Source organism: Sceloporus occidentalis, unplaced genomic scaffold (assembly GCF_023333645.1).
Source record: "Sceloporus occidentalis isolate IW3139 unplaced genomic scaffold, rSceOcc1.0.p SCAF_2, whole genome shotgun sequence".
NCBI lineage: Eukaryota > Metazoa > Chordata > Lepidosauria > Squamata > Phrynosomatidae > Sceloporus > Sceloporus occidentalis.
Window position 1 is genome coordinate 122,617,976 of NW_028316982.1, and position 22,659 is coordinate 122,640,634.

A 22,659-nucleotide genomic window follows, 5' to 3' on the forward strand; every position below is an offset into this window, starting at 1 on the left:
CCAAGTATGTAAGGGGCGCGTGCCACAGGGGCACGCCTTATTGAAATTAATGGAGGTCGTCCCTCCGTGAATATTCAAGACTGTGGAGCTCAAGTCTGCGAGAACGGAGGAGTGACTGTACTAAGGTTTAACCATTCAGGGTTTAGGCTTCTTTTCAAATTAGCTAACAATGACCAAACTTAGATGTTATGTATAAATATTACTGAGGTAACATTTTGTAAAACATACTTCACCATAAAAGAGTTGTATAAATACGAAGTACACAATCCACCCAAAGTTAAAGATTTCTAAATCCATTACCTGGTGTGATGAATCCTGCTACATATCTGAGAGTGCTATATGATAACTTAAAATATGAAGTTTTGATAAATATCCTGAAATGGTGGTTGCACCTGCGATTATCCACCATTCCCATTAGTTATTACCTACTGCTCTCCATTTCCTTAACAATCTGACAATGTGGATGAGTAAAGAATATTGCGGGAACACTGACATATATGCTTAAGATTTACACCAGGAAGCAATTCTTGTGCATACACCTGTCTAGTGTGTGTGAATATGCTTTCAAGTCTGTATTAATTTTTCCATATTAAATTGTATTGCTTTTTGATGTACAGTGGGCCATTGATATCCCCCAGGGCTTGGTTCTAGGACCTCCCATGGATACCAAAATCCATGGATATTCAAGTCCCATTATATATTTATGTAAGGTGGCCCTTATATAAAATGGCAAAATGAAGATTTGCTTTTTGGAGGGACTATTTTCAAGCCATGGATGGTGAAATCTGAAGATAATGACGGCCAACTGTATTAACTTTTATTGTCCTCTGAACACAATAAGTTATTTTTCTTCACAAAGTGCTGAATCATACCTTCCAGTAAATCTCCCAAGTTTCCTAAAAATATTTTTTTTTGTTTCACTTTATATGGGAATATTCAAATAATGAAGGGCATCTACTTTCCATTTGTCTGAAATGCAGTGACATATACATGTATTAAGGTAATTTTCAAAGACCCATCTCTGGATGCTATCACCATCTGAGTGAAGATGGGTGAGGAAGAAGCACTCAGTATTGGTTGCACACTACTGTGGAATGATTCTCAATGGAGATGTGCCTGGAACACAGTCTACTGATCCCACCCCACCAGAAAGGCAGAATGTATGTAAAATAATACATACATATATAAAAGACTGTTTTTCAGTATCAGAGAAAGCCCTCATTATTAACAAAATCCTCTCTGTTCTTTTCTGCCCTTAGTATTGGAGGCTGATCCTCCTGTTCTTTTGCAAATTTTAAAAAAGTTATGCCACATTATATTGGCATTTGATACACTGAACAGTTGGTTTGCTCTTGCATCAGCTGTCACAGTATACTGAAATCTGATACACTGTATAATTTATATTGTTCTTTGATTTATTTCAAAACTATAATATTCCCCCATAGATCCCAATGGGACCAAATGGCAAGACATTAAATTTTTATAGGAACTAGTTCACAGTGAATTATTTTCCACTGTATTAATAATTTTATTGTAGTTACAGTTTTCCTATAAGAAAGCCAAGTTCCTTCCCTGCAGATTCAAATAACACTGATCAAACATAGCAAAATATTAGTCAAATTTCTCAAAAACACTGTGCATCTTAATGAACTGCCCACCTTTGACTGGGGTTTTTAATAGAAATAGTAAGTCTACATTGTTAGTGTTTTCATTTGCGAAACTAATGATTGAAGAGTTATTTACTATCTTAAAATCATTTTAAGTATTATATCAATCTGAGATTCATTTCAATGCTGACATAATGTACAATATTTGCAACACCTAGATGTTTTTCTACATTTTATACTACAATCAGCCCTCCTCATAGGAAGGCTTGCCTTCTGCGGCTTTGAGCTTATACAGAAGGTAAGTCCCATTAGAAGTAATGAGGTGTGTACCTGCGCCATGTGCCCCGCCGTGTGCACACGCCAAATTATTTTCTATGGGGCTTGAGCATATGCTCTTTTCCCCATATGCAGGGGAGTCTGGAACGGATCCCCCACATATAGGGAGGGATGATTGTATTAGCAAAATAGAGAAGAATAGAAATGTTGTGTAGCAGCCTAGAAGCAAAATTATTCCCAAAGAAACTCCAACATAAAAAAGTGTAGATACTGTAACTATGCAGCATTCAAGTATTCTCATTACTTACCATAGCCCAGTCCAGCTGGGGCAGGGACAGACGGTGGAGCACTGCCTATCTGCATTCCTGCCATATGATTGGTCAGCTGCTGCGTACTTGTTGGAGGTAGCCCAAATTGCTGAAAAGTTGCTGGCTGGCTAACAGGAGCGGGTGCTGTGCCAGGCATGAACTGCTGAGGAGGTCTACATGGAGAGATTTGGAAAGAACAAAGACAGTTGTTTGTTATATCAAGCATGTCCATTATTGTTTATGTTCAGCCTTGCATAGAAGAAATGAAGGTGATCTACCCAGTGGCTATACAATTTACTAAACAGGTGGAATCTAAAGGGTAGGTTTCCACTCAAAGAACCACAGTTGCAGGTAAGCAATCTGTCCTTCAATGTCTCTGTGGCTCACAAATGGGAGACTAAAAAGTTACTGACCTGGATGGTGGGTGTTGGTCATGCCAAAGTAAAAAAAAGAAAGGCACTAGCTAATGATGTCTAGTCCCCAGACATCAGATCTGGTCTATAATGAGATGTGTAAATTGATAGTTGCAATCATGTCGCAGCCCTGTTGATATCATGCAATGGGACATCTACCAGGAAAGGAAAGATGTTTCCACTACTCTTGTGGAATGGTTCCTGATCACTGTTGGAATTGGAAGCCAACTGATAAGCTAACTTACTGATAGGGGCTGCTGTGGAATCATGGACTGTTGGTGTAAACTGTTGTTTAACCTAGCACACATATTAAGATAATTTGTTTCTGTGTATTAGAGAGAAGACAGTGTAGATGGAAAGTTTTTTTAAAAACAACAACAACAATAACCCTAAAACCCAGTATTTTGGGCTGCACCAGGTTTTTGGCATTCATTTTTTGCATTTAATTCCAACTCATATCGACATTTCTTGCACTTGGCTCTACATCCTTTTCTGCTCCTTTTTATCTCACCAAAAGAGCTAGACTAAGGCCTCAAGCAGAAGGATGGTTTGCAGTAGCCTCTGACCATTCCAGCCGTGCCTATGGCTGGAGCAGTGCGGAACCATGACAACCAGGTGCCAGAGTCCCAAGGCCTGCTACCACTGCTATGATCCACAATGGACCGCCAGCAAGAAGTGGGTTTTTGCACTCCTTTTGCAGCTAGGTTTAGGCTGTCTTAGGAGGCTATGGTGCAACCTCGGCCCGATCCAGGTGTGTGTGTCATCTGAACACCATACCCCCCAGATCGGCCTGAAGGCAGCACTTTTGCCCTATCTGTTTTGGGCCTAAGCCTTTCATCTTACCATCCATCTCACTACATTGATTCATTCACTCAAATGAAGACCACAAAGAACAAGGGTGTGGAATAACACCTGGCTAATTCCCTTATAACAGGCAAACTGGGAAATCCCCACACAGGAAGGAATTGGCAAAAAACTGCTCTGAATATTTCTTGCCTGAGAAAACCCTATGAAATTCATAGGGTCACCCTAAGTTGACAAGCTACGTAAAGGAACATACACACACATCTGACAGATATGCACACAATAATTGTTCCCTGTTTCCTCAAAGCTCCATTCCATTTACTTGAGATTTATCAAGCTTCCACTTCAAGCCAAATTCCATAACTTCACGTTTCCCTTAAATGCCTAATCAATCATATTAGTCCACCACAAGATCACAAATATTTTTAGAAGTAGGCAGTTTGCCTAATATATTTTAAGGTTACTTGGGTTCAACTGCAATTAAAGTGAAAAACAATGTTTAAAATAAAAGTATACTGAAATAAGAATGCTTTGCTGCAGAAGAAAATGATAATGATGGGCTCAGAGCCTGATTACTGTTTTCATAATTACCTTTGCAATGGAACCGTAGAAGGAGGAATCCCATTATGTACATCTCCTTGTCCAAACTGACTATAGAGAGGCTGTCCAGGAGGAACTAATGTTCCAGATGTTGATGCAGCTGCTCCAGAAGTAGCAGGAGTTCTTACTGAACCTATAAATATTGAATTGCATGTCAGAAATATACCACTTAACCAAGAGTGAGGAACATTTTATGAGGGAACCCTTTAATAAGCTAGGTATGAAATTCTAGAAGAGCGGCATAGACACAAGCCCAACAAAGAATAGTGACTATGGCCTGATACAGACAGCTTCGAGTCACTTTGGAGGTATGGTGTGTCAATGATACATGCATCCTAAGAGTCCAGAAGCCGCACCAAAGCCACGCTCCAGTCCTAAGGAGTGGAGTGCAGCTTTGGTGCAGCTTCCAGACTCTTAGGACGCATGCATCATTGAAACACCATAACTCCAAAGTGACTTGAAGCAGCTTTATTTTGGCTGTCTGTATTTTCTTTATGTCTTGCAACTTTATGACCATCAAAATTATAGTGGCAGAAACAGAAAATAACAGCACAGAAATCTGCTTACAAAGCATAAAACTATTTCTCTCTACGTATGCATCATGTGCATTAGATCTCTGGAAAAGGTATGATGTATGGACAAAAAGAACAGAACCATTGGAGGAACATTATTTAGAGCACTGTGTTCCTGAGGAGTCTTTGCATAATTTCTATTTACCTGAGAATATCAACTATGAAATTATTCTGGGACGACTTGTATTATTGGTCATTACTGGAAACTATTAGAACCAGTTTTAAGCATTCTATCCCCCACCCCACCCCCCACCCCCGATGAGCCTGAATTTGACATACAGAATGTACTTGATGACAGGTAAACCCAGCTAAATGTTTTAAAATTAGCATTTTTAGTAGAGGCAGTCTATATGGGGTGGGGATGCAATTGGTAGATAGAAGATGGAGAAAGGGTTAAGAGTTTGAACACATGGGCTTTGGGGCTAGTGTCTATATTATTTTAAGGTAACAAAGAAGGCAGCAAAAACAAACAAACAAACATGTCATGTGCTTATCAGTAAGCTTGCATATGATTAGCACCTGCAACAGTTTTACTCAAGTTACAAGCAGAGTGAAGCAGATCTCTAAGTCAGATTCCCAAGTAGGCTGAATATTTTACTGGGTTTACTTTTGGTCAAACATGCACAAATTGCATTCTGCAGCTTAAAGTAAGATTGGCATTGATTGGCTGCCAAAATAAAGAGTTTAGAATTAATCGCACTGACTATATATTCCAAGTGTCCACTAACCTGCAGTTATATCTTAACTTGCAAGTGTTTTATCTTCCAACTGTTACACATTCACTAGACGTATAAGTACTTTAACCCTTCTTTCAAACTGAATGTATCTTTTGATCCTAGGATATATCCATGCTCCTAAGGCTTTTGTTTGTATGTGTGGCTTTCAAACCTCTCTATCTTACAAGCAGTCTATTAAAAACTTGAGTTCCACAATGTCAGAATTAAGCCCATTATTTGTAGAAAGATGTGTCTATGGCCTGTTACAGACTGTCAAAATAAAGCTGCTTCGGGTCTCTTTGGAGGTATGCTATTTAAATGATGCATGCATCCTAAGAATCCGGAAGCTGCACCAAAGCTGCACTCCAGTGCTTGGGAATGGAGTGTGGCTTTGGCGCGACCTCCGGACTCTTAGGACCCATGCATCGTTTAAATAGCATACCTCCAAAGAGACCCAAAGCAGCTTTATTTTGGCAGTCTGTAACAGGCCTATGTTTGCACTGGAGAATCTACAAATGTCTACATAAGTGTTCCCGCAGGTAAAAAAAATAGTGTGTGTGGGAGGGGTTATTTGCAGTTTTTTCACATTCACAGGGGCCTTGTGCCCTTAACCCCAGCAAATGTGGAGGGCCCCCTGTAGTTTAAAATTACAGCAGTAATACTCATTTCAGCATCAGTGGGAAATAGAGCAAATTCTTAGTCATTATTATGAAAATTCAATTTCCCATCTATACTTCCCATCTATACTTTTTTTTGTTTTTGCCTTCTGCAGATAGTACATGCCCCACTGGGAAAGAAAATACTGGTCTGTGTCTTTCTTCCATTGGAGCTGCTGTCAGGATGATCAGAGGAACTGTTTCATCCATGCAAGGAAATACAGTATACACAGCCACTTGCAGATTATAATATTTGACAAATGCACACACATGTATTTTGCTGCAGCTTATGCACACTGGGAAGCAAAGCCGATGTGTTATTTGTAAGCTTTGATCAACTAACTACCATCAGACTTACAGGAAAATCATATATTAAATGTGCTCCCTGTAAGAACACATGAGAACCTGATATTTCAAATCAATACTAGCATTAACATTGAGACAAAATGTGACATATTTCAGGAAAAAAAAACCATTCGAAATTGTATTCTTTCACAGGAAATACCACACATGAGAAGGAAAGCATTTACCTAAGAAGTTAGGAGCAAAAGAAGCATCAGAATCGAGAGAAACAGGAGAGCCCTTAGAAGGAAACCCCAGTGTAGGAAAGTAACCTAGAAAGACAACATACATGTGTGTGTTTGTGTGTACACACATACGTGCATGCACCCCCTTCAACCCTACCCCCAGCAAGAAAAACTTTGAACATATGGCACAAATCAAACAAAAGTTGCAATTTCTCACTGCATAAGCAATAATGTTAAAAGTGTATGCGCAGAAAATAACAAATCCAAACTAAAACAGTGTTTTAGCATTCAAAGGTTATTGAAATGTTTAGCAACACTTCCTTAAGATTTCCTTCAGATATAGAGAAGACAGAAGAGCTATATCAGCACAAGCACTTTGACAACATCAAAACTGCTCTACTCAGAGCCCATTCATGCTGACTGAAAAGTCCCAGATTTTGTTCCTGAAGGCCTGTTACAGACTGCCAAAATAAAGCTGCTTCGGGTCTCTTTGGAGGTATGCTATTTAAATGATGCATGGGTCCTAAGAGTCCAGAGGTCGCGCCAAAGCCATGCTCCATTCCTAAGCACTGGAGTTCAGCTTTGGTGCAGCTTCCGGATTCTTAGGAGGCATGCATCATTTAAACAGCATACCTCCAAAGAGACCCAAAGCAGCTTTATTTTGACAGTCTGTAACGGGCCGAACTTTCCCTTTTTATACTGGGTTAATATAAACCACCCTGGGGAGCTGGCATAAAAAGTCTCAGATCATACCAGGACCTTACAAAAATATTCTAGAATGAACAAAATGTGTATGGATCTCCAAACAGGAACAAAATCATCAACGTTCAGGTCTTTTTGATCTGTCTGGATGCATCTTACATAAAGAAAGACAATTTCAGCTCAGCAGAGGAATACACTTGAGGGCAAATCTACAAAGAAGTGGGCCTCTAGCAATTAAGAATATTAGAGCTATGAATAAGATGAAAACAACTGTCTAAACTTCATCAAGAACACTGTCTCAGACAAATCCTCCATTGAACAACAGTTCTAACCCATTCTGAGTGAAAGCCAATCCAGATTCTAAATTGCATATGGTACTTTGTCAATCTAACTGGAAATCAACAGAGTAAATTGGACTAACTTCTGGATTGACTTAACATGCAGCATTTGTAACTTGAGTAAACTTTAGAGCCTTGAAGGACTCCTGTTTAGTGATAGGGTGAGAGGCATGTGGTTTTCTAGAAGATGGAAGCACCTCCCAGAATCCATACCTAATATATAAATAATCCATGGAATTACAATCCAATACCTGGAGCATGACAATGGTTTAGTGTCTTTTCTTTCTATTAGGGAGAACAAACATAGTAGTATAAGGTTGTTCACTTTCTGTATGGTTCTTCCCAAACAATGAGATACCATCTTTTTCTTCCCAGCTGTTCAATAAGAGCTAAATATGCTTGAGTTTGCTGGGTGGTATACTGTGCCAATTTAAAGCGACATCACTCTGTCAACAATTTTTATTCTATTCAGTCCCTAGGCCCAATGTCTGTCTTCTGGTCACACTTCGGAACTCCTTAATGCAGAAAGTAGATAAGCAGAATAATGTAAGATAGGCATAGTGACACCTGTTAGTAACAGTCTGCTTCTGGGTTATTCAATCTTGGATGGTTCCTGGATACCCTGATGATCCCAGCTACTGGGAAGTGCCAGTGACTGGTATATCTTTTTTGTCAGCAATGAACTTCATGTCTTTGTTTACAATTTTTAGTGTCAAAGGATACCATGGACAGTCAAAGAATCATAGAATCATAAAGTATGAAATCCTAATATAACTTTTAAGGCATAACATTCTATATATTGAAACTTGTGTTATAGCCTGAAATTGTGGAACGACGTGCCGGATGAGATCTGTCTTATCACCACCTTAGATGCCTTTAAGAAGGCTGTCAAGACAAATCTCTTCCAGACTGCCCTCCCAAAGAAAGTTACCCCCATCCGCCTTTAATGGTCCTTCAATCTCCACTCCAGTTTGCTTATTTATATTATGTTATTGATTAACGTTTAACTGTTGTACTTTTATTACTTCTAATGGTGGGAGGATTGAGGGGTTTATTGTAATTTTTATTGTGACTTTGTATTTTTAATTGTGTTGAGGCATCTCACCATTCTCACTATTCTTCACCTATAAATATCAAGTATTTTTCTTCATGTCCTTATATAAGCTATATTAAACTTCTCTCTGTAAACATTTACAGCTTCAAAATAAGTAAACTTTTTTATATTGGTGACTCTATTTTAAAAATAGTTTGTTGCTACCTCATGATATGTCAAGTATGAATACTTTAAAATTTTAAGAAAATGAGAATACACCTCAACAGCAAAGACTGCTACATTTAATTTCCTCTTAATGAGTGAACTCATCACTTCTGACAAATAAACCCATTAAAGCCAAATTGGAGAAACCAAACCTCCTACCAATTCCTATCCACTTTACAATCACATGCCTCCAAAGGGAAAAGCACAACAGTGTCATTCTTGTTGCATGGAGAAAAATGTATAATAGTAAAGGAAGTCCTGGCTCTTTGTCTGTCTCAGCCATAAGTCCAGCATGAGACCTACACACCTGAAACATAACATGCATACTTCAGAAAAGATTCAGATGTGATCCTAGGGGCTATTTGGGTTTTTTTTTTTACTAAGTATTAATTAATTTCAGTTTAAATGTGCCAGTATTTGAAGTCTTTGGTATAATCTTCAGTCTCTAGGTGAGAGACCTCCTTAACATAACAGAGTGTTACAGTCAATGCCGTTTGAAGAGGACTGAGTATTAAAGAACTGCTCCTCCCATAAGCCCTTCCTCACAGGCAATGTGTGCCAACTCCTCCCTCAGGATGTTGTCTGCCTAGTGGCCCCAGTGACCATGTCTTCACTCAGATTGGGGAGGGAGGCATGCTGTCTCCAATTCTGACAGCTCCCTAACTTTGTTGACCGTTTCAGGGCAAGCACATCACCTCCAATAACCATTCTGATTCTAAGATTTATTGTTCTGATCAGTAGCTATTTTTTCTGAAGCCAACACCTTAATTTCTAATTCTAGTTAATAGCCTTCTAGTAAGTTTTGTTAGTCCAGATGTAGTTTTCTTTCCCTCTCATCCAGCAACAAGAAGTTACCACCATTTTTTCAAAGAGCCAAATAGTCCAAGGGGGTTCCACTTGCAAATTTAACCTTTAAAGTCTACCAAAAACTATTGTAACATGTTGCACCCAACCCCCAAGTTGCAAACATGAAATAGCATTGCCTGTCAACTTACAATACATAATGGCATTTTAATGAGGTGTCAACAATTAAAGTCTTTCCTCTATATACATAACTACTTAGAACAGGTGCTGTATATACTCATATATAAGTCTAGACATATACTCATGTGTAAGTCTAGAAATTTTAGTTAAAAAAATCCAAAATACCTGAGTCGACTTATCCACGGACACATTTTACATGGCTTTAAGCTTACGTGGAAGCCACTTAAGGAGGGGAAAAATGGGCATGCACGTGCTGCTCCGCCACATGCACAAGCCCCATTATTTTCTATGGAGCTTGAGCATAGGTGGATTTTTCCTTATGCGGGGGGGGGGGGGATCCGAAACCGATCCCCCACATATGGAGAGGGCCCATTGTACCATACTTTAACTCTTGTAAAAAAGGAACCATTCCATGGTGAAAGGCAAGACCATAATCTTTCCTGGAAGCACTAATTCCTCTTTACTCTCTCATCCACCCAGACTTTAGTATGAGCACAAACAGTTATGCCTGCTGGATTTTTTTTCAAGTTCTTTGGCATCATTTTCCTTTGCTTCATCCTTTAGATTCTTTGTTATATGTCCCTAAGTTTTACTGTCGACTTATCCACGGGTTATATCAAAACCCATAATTCTGGCCCCAAAACCTGCCCTTGACTTATACATGAGGTTGACTTATAGTCAAGTATATACAGTATTTTTAAAGTATTGTGGATTTTTGCTGTGATCACAGTGAAACGCTAGAGAGTAAAAATCAATTTACATATTTTTACATAAACATATATAATTTTGAAGGTCAAGCTCACATTGGGTATGGATTTCTTAAATTCCAAGTAAGAATACCTTGTTGGGGGGCTGTTTGCTGATATCCTGTCATTGGACCATTATAAGCACCATACTGAGAGGCAGGAACACTTGGGATTTGTTGCCCTCCATAACCAGGCTGCAGGTATCCTGGATAACCAGGCTGAGGTTGACCATAGGGTGGCCCAGTGTGAGTCTGCTGGTTTACACTCATTGTGTTTACATCCCCAGACTAGTCTTCACACCCTACAAGGGAGAAAAGAAACACATTAGAAACCACCAAAAGCAAAATTAGCTATACTAGCAATAAGAAAAATCCCAAGATCCATGTTCCTATAATACCCTTATTTGGAAAACCGAAAGAGTGCCAAAATAAGAGGCCATCATTCAAAACTGACTTCTTGCAACAGAAAGAGTCAAAAGATCTTGAAGCACAAGTCAATGCATGTTATCTGAATCGATTATTGCACACACATTATACTATTATCCTATCACTTTTGAGGACACATATTTCATAAATTTAAAGGTCCTACAGGAGAACAACAGGAACACTGCTTTAACGCAATAACTTGTCAGAGATTTGCCAAACAAAACATTCACTTCTCTGTATTCAGTCCTTTTACTATTACATTTCCCAATGTAACAATAATTGTTTTATTAAAAGATTTATAAACCAGAAAACCAAAAAGACAGAGAATTGAATAAGAGCTTTCAAAGTCTTTAGATCTCTTCATCAAGCAATATGTTACAAAATTGGGAAGGGAGTAGGAATGAGGGAAGTACTGATCCCTAGGTTTCACCATGTAAATGATGCTGTTTTAGATGTAATTTGGAGGAAGGTTCTGAAGACTCACAGATGAACCACAATGAAAAGGCTCCGATTATGAGTTTTGTGTTATTTGCATTCAACTAGACTGTGACTTATGACTACTCTATGAATCAATGAGAGACCGTCAAAAGACTCACTCATGTAAGCTTAGGGCTGTGACATCCTTTAATAAATCAGTCCATTTGTAATATGGACTTCCACTTCTAATAACTTGGAATTAAGCTTGCAACAAAACTAGCTAAAATAAAATTGTTAAACGATAGAATTAAAGAACAATTAAGAGTAATCTTTAAAAGTGCTAGTAATATGGAAATAATTAAATAGACACTAACATAGAATCATAGAGTTGGAAGAGACACAATGGCCATCCAGTCCAACTCCTGGCTATGCAGGAAATCACAATCAAAGCATCCCTGACAGATGGCCATCCAACCTCTGTTTAAAGACCTCCAAAAAAGGAAACTCCACCACTCTCTGACAGCTCTTACTGTCAAAAAGTTCCTTATAATGTTGAGGTGGAATCTCTTTTCCTGTCGCTTGCATCCATTTTTCCATGTTCTAGTTTCTGGAGCAGCAGAAAAATCTTTCTCCATCCTCAATGTGACACCCTTTCAAATACTTAAACAAGGCTATTATATCACCCCTTCTCCATCTCTTCTCCAGGCTAAACATACCCAGTGGATAATTGCACTAGTATAGTATTACAAGGGAATCCTAACCTAAGGACTCTATTCTGTAAAACGCATCAATGGCCAGCTACCTTAAACAACTGTAAATCTACAGATATGGGCATATTTTCCAAGTGTTTTGAGAACAGCTTTTCCTTTTCTTTTTAAAATTGGGGGTTCACTGTAAAAAGGTTCTTCCTTGAAGGAATATGTCATTCTTTCATCTCTTCTGCACTGCTTGTTTGCACAGCTTTTGTCACAAATATATGTATTACCCTTTTGATGATATAGCATCTCTACTCTTGGTTTCTCTTTCTCTGATCTTGTGGAAGCTATTTCTTGTTCTACCCCTTTTGCCATCGTCCACTTCTTTAAACAGATTATTAGTATAATTGTATTTGTCCCAATGCATGAGTTGCCAAACAGTTCCATTCAGGATTCTGACACTACCTTGCTGCAAGGAAGCACACAATCCCAGCACCACAGAAGGGTAGCACCATGGTGGGTATCAATCATATCATACATGTGTTACTCACATGAGGATATACTAATAAAGTGGGCCCTCTCCATACCCGGGGGATCTGTTATGGACCCCCTGCCAGGTATTGTTTCAATGGAGGAGTGTTCTTGCGTTCAGGGCAGTGTGCACACCATTGTGTTTCCGGCGGCTTAACCTTCCATGTAAGGTTAAAGCCACGTATGGATCGGATGGGCTCTATAGGCATGACAGTATTTATGTATTATGCACATATTTAGTTATTAAACCATCTAGTTCATTGAGAGATCTGAACATAGACAACTGCTACATATTTTCATTGCGTACTTTAGGTTTTTAATAAATGTTGTGTCTGCTTCTGTGTTTGCTGCACTGGCTTTCTTTCGTGTTTTACTATGCCTCTGAATACTAGTCTACAGGAGGCAGCAACACAGCACTCCTGTGGCCTTCCTATGGGCATTTGGTTAACCACTAAAAAAAGCATGCTGGAGTCACTGGTCTGATCTAGCACAGCTCTTTTTATATTCTTATTAGCAAGGTTATTGTTTCCCAGCGGTGGACGCAGATGATGAACCAAGTTAACCATGTAAAAACTGTGTCCTAGATATGGCACCTGGAACTCAATTTAAACCAAAGGAAGAAGTGTTCCCAATTAATTAAGGTAGTAACAAAAAATCTGGAGTGAATGTTGACTTTTTTTTTTTTAGTCATACTGCAATGGCTCCAACAAATGTACATAATGACAACTTTGGCTGTTCAGGTCAACAGAATTAATATGGCACAAAGGAATGCTGGATCAGGATGAAATTCAGATTTGGATGACTATATCATGAAAGTGATTGGACAGCTGTGTGTTAAGTCATCCTCTAAACCTAATCTGCTAGAATGGATGCCAACATGAATTCCTTGGAGAGTTACCTAAAGATATATTTCTACCTCATATTTGGTCCTTAGGCTTTGAAAGCATAAAGGAAAGCCTTCAAAATAAAGTTGTTTTTTTTTTTAAATCCTTAGTCCAAATATGCTCTCTTCATCTCTCTCTTTTACATGTAATGCAATAGTCGATCATCAATAGTTACCATAGACTTTCTATAGAACCACTTCAATAAAATCAAGGAATAAGAAAATGAATCCAAGACTATCTGCAAAGGGTAAAATATGCCCTTCCACACACTTCGTAATTTCCAAGATCTGATGGTACTTGGAATCTTAACGGTATTTAGGCCCTTGCAATACAATGTTAGTATTATCACCATCACCATAATTTATTTATATAGCACCATCACTGTACTTGTCACTTTAGAAGTACAAGAACAACAAAACAGTTTCCTGCCCTCAGCCTTACAAACAATTAAGACATACTTAAAACAAAAGGAAAAGGATGACAACGTGTCACTTTAACTCCAACAAATGGTAAGTAATATAAACATATGAAATGTATTTCGTATACATGTTGATCCACTCAGGTTCTTATGCAGCTTTACTTAAAAATAAGGCACACTCAACCCAACAGGTATAAATCCAAAACAATTATGGATAACATACATTCTTTTTGATCAAGTACCAAAACAAACTACTGGGCAGCAGCAGTGGTGGTGGCAGATGATACTGATTTAGGATCTTGTAGACAGAACAGCTAGAAGGTAGCAGACAGAGAGGAAGGTCACATACTAGATGGGCAGATTCAATCAAGGAGGCCATGGTCCAGAGCCTACAGGAACTGAGCAGAACAGCTGAGGACAGGGGAGCTTGGAGATGTCTCACTCATGGGATTGTCATTTGTCAAAGTAGTCTCAAAGGCAGTTAACAACAACGACAAATCAAAATAATAAGCAACCAGAAAATCAGATTCAATCATTCATCTTACAAGTAGATTGTAAAACCTATAAATGCTTCTAAATCTATTGGTTCAAAGAGCCACAGCTAATTATGCCAGGTTACACAGTGCATAGTTTCTTTGTTACAGGCACAATCCAAAGTGCTGGTTACAACTATAAAGTAATATACAACTTAGTCTAGGCTATCTGATAGACAGTATCTTCCCATACGAGTATGGTAATGTCCTGAGATGTTCATGAGAGACCCTGGTCAGTGCCACCAGCCTCAGAGGCATGTCTAATAGGGATGTGAAACAGAGTCTTCCTGGTAGCCTTTCCTAGGCTCTGGAACTTCCTTCTTAGGAAAGCTAGAATGGTATCTGCCCTTGCTGCCCTTCTATCAGCAGGCAAATACTTTTATCCTGAGAGGCTTTGAAGAACTGAATGTTCTTAAAGAAATATTTTAATAGGGTGCTGCATTTCATTTAACTGCACTTTTTAAAAACTACCTTTTTATTATTTTCAACTGCACTTTTTAAATAATTATTAATCTTACTGTTTAACTATACAGTGGGCCCTTGGTATTCACTGAGGTTTGGTTTCAGGAACCCCCATAGATACCTAAATCTGCGGGTGTTCATGTCCAATTAAACACAGCGGCATAGTAAAATTGTGTCCACATATAAAATAGCAAAATCAAGGCTTGCTTTTTGGAATTTATATATTTTTGGAATATTTTCAGGCTGTGGATGCTTGAATCCGTGAATGAAGAATCCATGGCTACAGAGAGCCAACTGTATTTTTATGCTAACCTCGTGTATGTTTTAACTGTAGTGTATCTTTTTTAATGCGGAGTCGAAGACTTTCACGGTCGACATCCATATTTTTTTTGTGGGTTTTTCGGGCTATGTGGGGTTCGGACTAGAACATGGCCAAATAGCCCAAAAACCCCACAAAAAACTATGGCCTGTTACAGACTACCAAAATAAAGCTGCTTGGGGTCTCTTTGGAGGTATGCTGTTTAAATGATGCATGCATCCTAAGAATCCGGAAGCTGCACCAAAGCTGCACTCCAGTGCTTAGGAATGGAGTGTGGCTTTGGCGCGACCTCCGGACTCTTAGGACCCACACATCATTTAAATAGCATACCTCCAAAGAGACCCCAAGCAGCTTTATTTTGGAAGTCTGTAACAGGCCCAAGTATCTTCTTTAATTTGTAAGAGAGATGTGATATAAATAAATTTGCTAATAATAATCAACATATTTGCTGAAATACACTGAATACTCAAGTGTGGCTTTCTCGTTCCACTAAACTTTACCTTCGTAACTATACAGCAAAGCTGCTGTCCCTAGTGCTAGGGATGATCAGAATTCTAACCAGGGGAAGGCTGCTCTTAACTGAAATAATAAATGTCCAATTCAGTTATACTTGCAAATTGGCTCCGTGTCAAATCTGATCCTGCTCAGAACTCTGAATACTAGCAGAACAGACATTCATTCATTCTTATGTCAACCACGACAGTTGGTGATCAAAGAACTGTAATCCAGCACTTATGGGAAATCAACAGCTTGAGGGAGGCTGAAGTTGGAGAACAGATTCTGTTAGAACATGGGATGCTTTACAGTTGTGATCTTCCAAACCAGCATACAGGTAACCATGAACAAAACACAAAAGCTTTTGAAGCACTTAAGCAGGACAATTGCCACTCAACACAAAACACCATTCCATCTGTAACAGCAACGGATATGTCAATTCAGGCTTTAAGCCTTCACTACAGGATATTGCACAAGCTTACTGCAGTTGCCAAACAACCATGACAATTTAGATAAAAATTGTACACAGATAAAGGAAACGCAGTAATATAACACTTCCTTAAATGACAATTGCTATGATGGTCAAATTAACAACTAAGATATATTTCTGATTCCCATCCCAACCAGACATGGATTTGCAAGCCATGATTTGTGCTAATATTACAGCCATAATTCCACTAATAGAATTTACCAAGAATGGACTTAGGGAGTTGACTGTAGAAGTGGACAGAAAACAAAAAATTAAAGCAGATCTAAACTATGCATTTGGAATTTTTATACTATTACCTTTTTGTAAATCACAGTCTGCATATGAAGTATGATTTGATATACTATCTAGTGCTTTACCAACGTAAAACTGCATTGTTTTTATTATTGATAATAACAGAATGCAGTGTAGAGAGATCTTGTAGCACCTTTGAGACTAACTGAAAGAAAGAAATTGGCATTATGAGCTTTTGTAGACTTCTGTCTGCTTCCTCAGATGCATTTTGTTTGCTTCCAAAAACATGCCCTAATTTTTACATCAGGGTTAATAAATGAAGCTACAACAGTGGAATGGCTCCTGCATACCTGGCACCCTGATAATCCTTTGGTCAGCTCATTTCTTGCTCACTGCCTTTTTGCCATTCCTTTTGTTTTACTTTCCAGAAATGTCTAGGTGCCAACAAGAGAGGGTTCTGAAACACTGCCCAGGCATACAAGTGGGCTGTATGGCTGGTGCACTGTGCACAGCACCAGCACTTATGCTACTTGAGGAACCTTGTCTACAGACACTTCTGTTTTTCAAGTAACATTCTTGTTTCACAAGTGCTACAGTGCAGTTACAGGGAGGAAGAATCTGCACTTTTATTATTTATTTGATTTATATCCCGCCCTTCCTCCAAAATGGGACTCAAAACTGTTTAAATGCCTGTACTGCAGCCATTCACTCAAAACCACAAGGTTGCGAGTTCAAGACCAGCAAAAGGGCCCAAGCTCGACTCAGGCTTGCATCCTTCTGAGGTCGCTAAAATGAGTACCCAGACTGTTGGGGACAAATTAGCTTACTTGCTAATTAGTTTACTTGCTGTTCACCGCTATGATCTTTTGAATAGCGGTATATAAATAAAACAAATTATTATTATGATATAAGGCAGATTGGACTTTGCTGATCACTGCTACTCACCTGCTTCATTCTCTCCATGGTCCTTCCCCACTTTTATCTAATATGCCAAGATTTTAAACAAAGATAGTGAATCTCCAGCCCAGAGATGTCATCAACCTGATCTATGTAAATTGTTTTCTCGTCCCCACATCCTCTCCTAGCACTAGAAAAAGGATACTGGGAGATGAAACCTTGTTCTCCTATCACTGATTGATGATCGATTGAAGCAGAGACAGCCAGTACGGTATAGTTGTTTAAGCATTAGACTCTGGCCTGTTACAGACTTCCAAAATAAAGCTGCTTCAGGTCTCTTTGGAGGTATGCTATTTAAATGACGCATGGGTCCTAAGAGTCCGGAGGTCGCGCCAAAGCCTCACTCCATTCCTAAGCACTGGAGGGCAGCTTTGGTGCAGCTTCCGGATTCTTCGGATGCATGCATCATTTAAATAGCAGACCTCCAAAGAGACCCCAAGCACCTTTGTTTTGGCAGTCTGTAACAGGCCTCTGACTCTAGAGATGAGAGTTCAAATTTTGGTTCAGCCATGTAAAGCAACTGGGTGACCGTGAGCAAGTCACACTCTCTTAGCTTCAGATGATGGTAATCACAAAAAACCCATGATAGCTTTGCTTTGGGGGTTGCCATAAGTCGGAAATGACTTGAAAGAACACAACAACAAAACAACAACAACAACAGAGATTTCCAGTGCTACAGTGTTATCCCTGAGCTCTACCCAAAGGCTGCCCAGGGCTAGAGTCAGCCTTTCTGTGGAAACGCACAGATGAAGCAATGACACTATGCCTCTCTCTACAAACAGAAAGGGGGCCAAATGTCTTTGGGGAATGTGGCTTAAGTGGGGAGCTGGCTTCAGGTTGCTCCCAGAAGACAGTTCAATATACAGCTCCAGACAGTCCCACTCTTGCTTAAAAGGATGCAGTTGCATCATGCTCTGCTGATACACCCATCGTGATACAATACCCTTTTATGTTGCACAGACTGCCACAGGAGTGGACTGCCATTTCAGGAAACCAGTCCATCCCAAAGTGTTCCTCCTCATTTCTAAGGCAAGAAAGGCACCATACCTTTATCTGGAAAACTTGGATGCTCAACAGTATACGAATTACATCATCAACATAGTTAATATTAATATTTATTTCTACCCCACCTCTCCTATAAGATCGAGGCAGCTTACAATGATAAAAACCATACAATGCAATAAAATAAGTCCCATTATCCCCTCCCCCTTAGAACAACTCAATTAAATATTGGCCTGTTACAGACTGCCAGAATAAAGCTGCTTGGGGTCTCTTTGGAGGTATGCTGTTTAAGTGATGCATGCATCCTAAGCATCCTGGAGCTGCACCAAAGCTGCCCTCCAGTGCTTAGGAATGGAGTGTGGCTTTGGCACGACTTCTGGACTCATAGGACCCATGCATCATTTAAACAGCATACCTCCAAAGAGACCCCAAGCAGCTTTATTTTGGCAGTCTGTAACAGGCCATTGTAATTTATATATTGTGAATCAGAACAGAATGGGAAAACAATACAATATCCATGCAAAACTAACCTTAATAAATCCCAGCCTCCCATTAAGCTCCTGAATAAACAAACTACTCATTTTACATCTGCTTAAGTTCGATTTCTATTCAGATCTACGAGAGTTAAATGAAGCCAGGATATCTCCAAAAACAGCAGCCATACTGTAAACAGATCTGAAGAAGCAGGACAAGTCTGAAGATTAACTCCTGGTTGTTATTTACAAGGTTAAACCCAAGAGCAACAGGCAGACGTAGGTGGGAAGGACACAAACACACATCTGTTTGCTTTGCATCAGCGATGAGAAATATTGTGTGGGGTTGCCCCAAATATTGTGGGATTGCCACTCCCATCAGCCTAGCCCACAAAGTCAGCCATGAGGGATGGAAGAAGATTCAAGCCACAGCATCCGGAGGACCACATATTCCACAACCCTGCTTTGGGCGAAGAAATATCTCCTTGTGGGGATGCCAGAGATATCATGTCTCCAATGTATGCAGGTCCATAAAGACACAGGCGCAGGTACTGTCTTCAGTTATCTGTCGATGCGCTTCTGTGAACCATCAAAAAGTACACCAGACGCAAGGAACCTGGATTAAATTCACCAAGTGGTTTAACGGCTGCATACACACTGAAGGAATAATCTGGTTTGACACCACTTTAACTGCCATGGCCCAGTGCTACGGAACGCTGAGAACTGTAGCTTTAACACTGAACTGTTTCTGTCAGAGAGCTCTGGCGCCACAAGAAACAACACACCGATCCACGGCAGTCAAAGTGGTGCGAAACCGGATTGTTTGTACAGCGTCAGGCACCGCTTCTCAAACTCATGGACAACATGACGACCTATTATTGCAAGCTGGCCTGAAGCTGACAGAGAGCTGCTTGGTTACAGCCACTTACTAGGTCCAGAACACACTGCAGACTTAATCCAGTTTGAGACCACTTTAACTGCCCTGGCTCATTGCTAGGGAATCCTGTGGACTGTAGTTTATTGTGGCACCAGAGCTCTCTCTGACAAGGAAGGCTCAATGTCTCACAAGACTACACTTCCCAGAATTCCCTAGCATTGAACCCGGGCAGTTAAAGCGGTTTCATACTGGGTTATTTCTGCAGTGTGTTTCAGAAGTGAAAAGTGATGCCAATAATCCCCCAAAAGCCTTCCATCCAGAGGCATCAAAGTAGTCTCTCCATAACCTATTGCAGTGGTCCCCAAACTCTGCCCTTTGAGGAGCTTTTGGACTACAGCTCCCAGAAGCCTCAGCCATATTGGCCAATAGCCTGGGGTTCTGGGAGATGGAGTCCAAGATCCCTTAAAGGGCAGCTTGGGGGAACCACTGATCTTATACCAATGGTCCCCAAACGGCGTCCCTTAAGAGAGTTTGGACTCCATCTCCCAGAAGCCTCAGCCATGTCGACCAATAGCCTGGGATTCTGGGAGATGGAGTCCAAGATCCCTTAAAAGGCACAGTTTGTGGACCAGTGGCCTAGGAGGGTCTGGGCCTGGCCAGAGGACCGGAAGTAGGCCGTGATCAGGCCAAGGCCTCCTTCCCCCACTCCCGAAGGGCCTTTGGGGGGGACTTTACCGGCTAGGGCTGCCACAGACTCACCTCAGTCCTCCTCCGCCGCTGCCTCTTCTACCTCTGGATCCGAGGCCTCTGGCGCCGACTTCCGGTTCCTGGACCCGCAACTCTCATGCACCGGAAGTCAGGCCCCTCCCGGCTGGGCTCGCTTTCCCTCCGGCTGCCACGTCCTCAGTTCTCGCTTCAGGTTCTCGCGAGACTTGCCGATATCCGGATGTAGCGCGAGGGTAAGGGGAGGAGGCGGACTCGTTGGGGACTCCGCCCCCTACGGCTCTGACGTAGAGGCGTAGGGGGCGGAGTCTCCAACGACTGCGACTCCCCTCCCACCCTTGCGCTACATCCGGGTATCGCCGACGCAAAAAGCCTACTGATTTGAACTTGGAACTAGGCCTAGTTCCTGCTCAGGAGTCCTTTTGCGTCGCCTGAGGAGAACTGCCTCTGACCTTTGACCCCAAGAGGGCCTGTGTTAGGCCTTTTGGACCACCACTCCCAGAATTCCTCAGCTGGCACAGCTAATGGCTGGCCTGACTAGCAAGGGGATTCTGGGAGTTGTCCTCCAAGTCTCTTTTGCAAGACACTACATTGGTTCAAATCCTAGCTCAGCCATGTAAAAACCCATGTTTAAATAAACATTGATATCTCCATGCCGTAGTGTTTTGAGCCTTTGGCTGTGGCTCTGCAGACCAGAGTTCGAATCCTGACTCAGCCATAGAATCATAGAGTTGGAAGAGACCACAAGGGCCATGCAGGAACTCTCTATCAAAGCATACATACTGAGTGACCCAGGGCAAGTCACACTCTCTCAGCCTCAGAGGAGGGCAATGGCCAACCATCTCTGAAGGCACCGGCCAAGAAAAGCCCATGATAGGTCCCCCTCAGGGTCACCATAAGTCAGGAACAAGCAGTAGGCACACAAATAGGGGCAACAACAAACATATCCCCAAGGCATCTGAGGCTGAGAGAGTGTGACTTGCCCAACATCACCCGGTGGGTTTAACATGGCAGAGCAGGGTCTCCCTGGTCTCCCAATGTCGCTAGTCCAACGCTCAGACCACTACACCAACACTGGCCCTATCCATATTAAGAGCAAGGTCACGCCTGGTCTTGGAAGCTAAGCAGAGTCAGCCCTGGTTACTACACTCGTCCCTCCACATTTGCTGGGATTAAGGGCACATGAGCCCCGTGAATGTGGAAAAACCGCAAATAACAAAAACACTATGTTTTTACCTCTCTAGAAACCTCTAGGTCCTCCAGTGCAACTCTGTGGTCAACATCCGACAGACATTGGCCATAGAGTTGCTCTGGAGGAGCTACAAATGCCTAGCAGAGTGTCCTCTCTAGGAATCTCTAGGTCCTCCAGTGCGACCTTTGGTTAAAGTTGACCCTAGAGTTGCACTGGAGGACCTAGATACTCCTAGAGAGAGAATATTAATAAAATCTGTGAATAATCAAATCTGCAAAAGTCAAAGCTGCAAATGTGGAGGGACAAGTGTACTTGGATGGGAGAGCGCCAACAAATGCCACATGCTGTATGCTATATTTCAGAGGAAGGAACTGGCAAAGGCACCTCTGAGGATTCCTTGCCTAAGAAAACCCTGTAAAAAATTCATGGGGTCACCATAAGTCAATATAAAGGACATATACGTGTTTTTTGTCGTGTGCCTTCCAAGTCATTTCCAACTTACAGTGACCCTCAGGAGAACCTATCATAGGCTTTTCTTGGCAAGTTTATGTTTTAACGTTTGTGTGTTTAAAATCTTAATTTTATATTGTTTTAACTGGATTATTGCTTTTTTTTAAAAAAAAATAGTTCCTAAGGTGTTTATATCTTGTCATTTGCCTTAGGTCCCTTTTGGGGATAAAGGTGGCATAAAAATTAAATAAATAAAGTTTCTTCAGATAGGATTTGCCATTGTCATCCTCTGAGGCTGAGAGAATATGACTTGCCCAACGTCACCCAGTGGGCTTAACAAGACAGAGCAGGTCTCCCAATATCCTAGTCCCTGGTCTCCCAATATCCTAGCCCAGTGCTCAGACCGCTACACCAGCACTGGCCCTATCCATATTAAGAGCAAGTAGACTGACCTCAGGCAAATACCAGGCATTGTAGGCTCTTTCAGAGGAAAGAACTGGCAAACCACCTCTGACTATTCCTTGCCAAAGAACACTCTGTGAAATTCATGGGGTCACCATAAGTCAATAGACTCACTT

At 40.8% G+C, this 22,659-nt stretch overlaps 1 protein-coding gene across 3 annotated transcripts in view; it reads right to left on the reverse strand.

Annotated features, from left to right (window-relative positions):
- The window catches only part of SEC24C (SEC24 homolog C, COPII component), a 60,220-nt gene extending 39,628 nt beyond the window's left edge, over positions 1 to 20,592 (reverse strand). For 2 of the 3 annotated variants that reach the window (XM_089510800.1, XM_089510799.1), the window contains exons 1-5: positions 20,476 to 20,592; positions 10,602 to 10,808; positions 6,483 to 6,566; positions 4,000 to 4,141; positions 2,192 to 2,364 (exon numbers count right to left, since the gene is read on the reverse strand). In XM_089510800.1, coding sequence (XP_089366926.1) covers positions 2,192 to 2,364; positions 4,000 to 4,141; positions 6,483 to 6,566; positions 10,602 to 10,776 — 574 coding nt within the window. In that variant the 5' untranslated portion in view covers positions 10,777 to 10,808; positions 20,476 to 20,592. The remainder of the gene's footprint in view (positions 1 to 2,191; positions 2,365 to 3,999; positions 4,142 to 6,482; positions 6,567 to 10,601; positions 10,809 to 20,475) is intronic. The other variant, XM_089510801.1, reaches the window with a different exon arrangement.
- Positions 20,593 to 22,659: the final 2,067 nt, after the last annotated feature.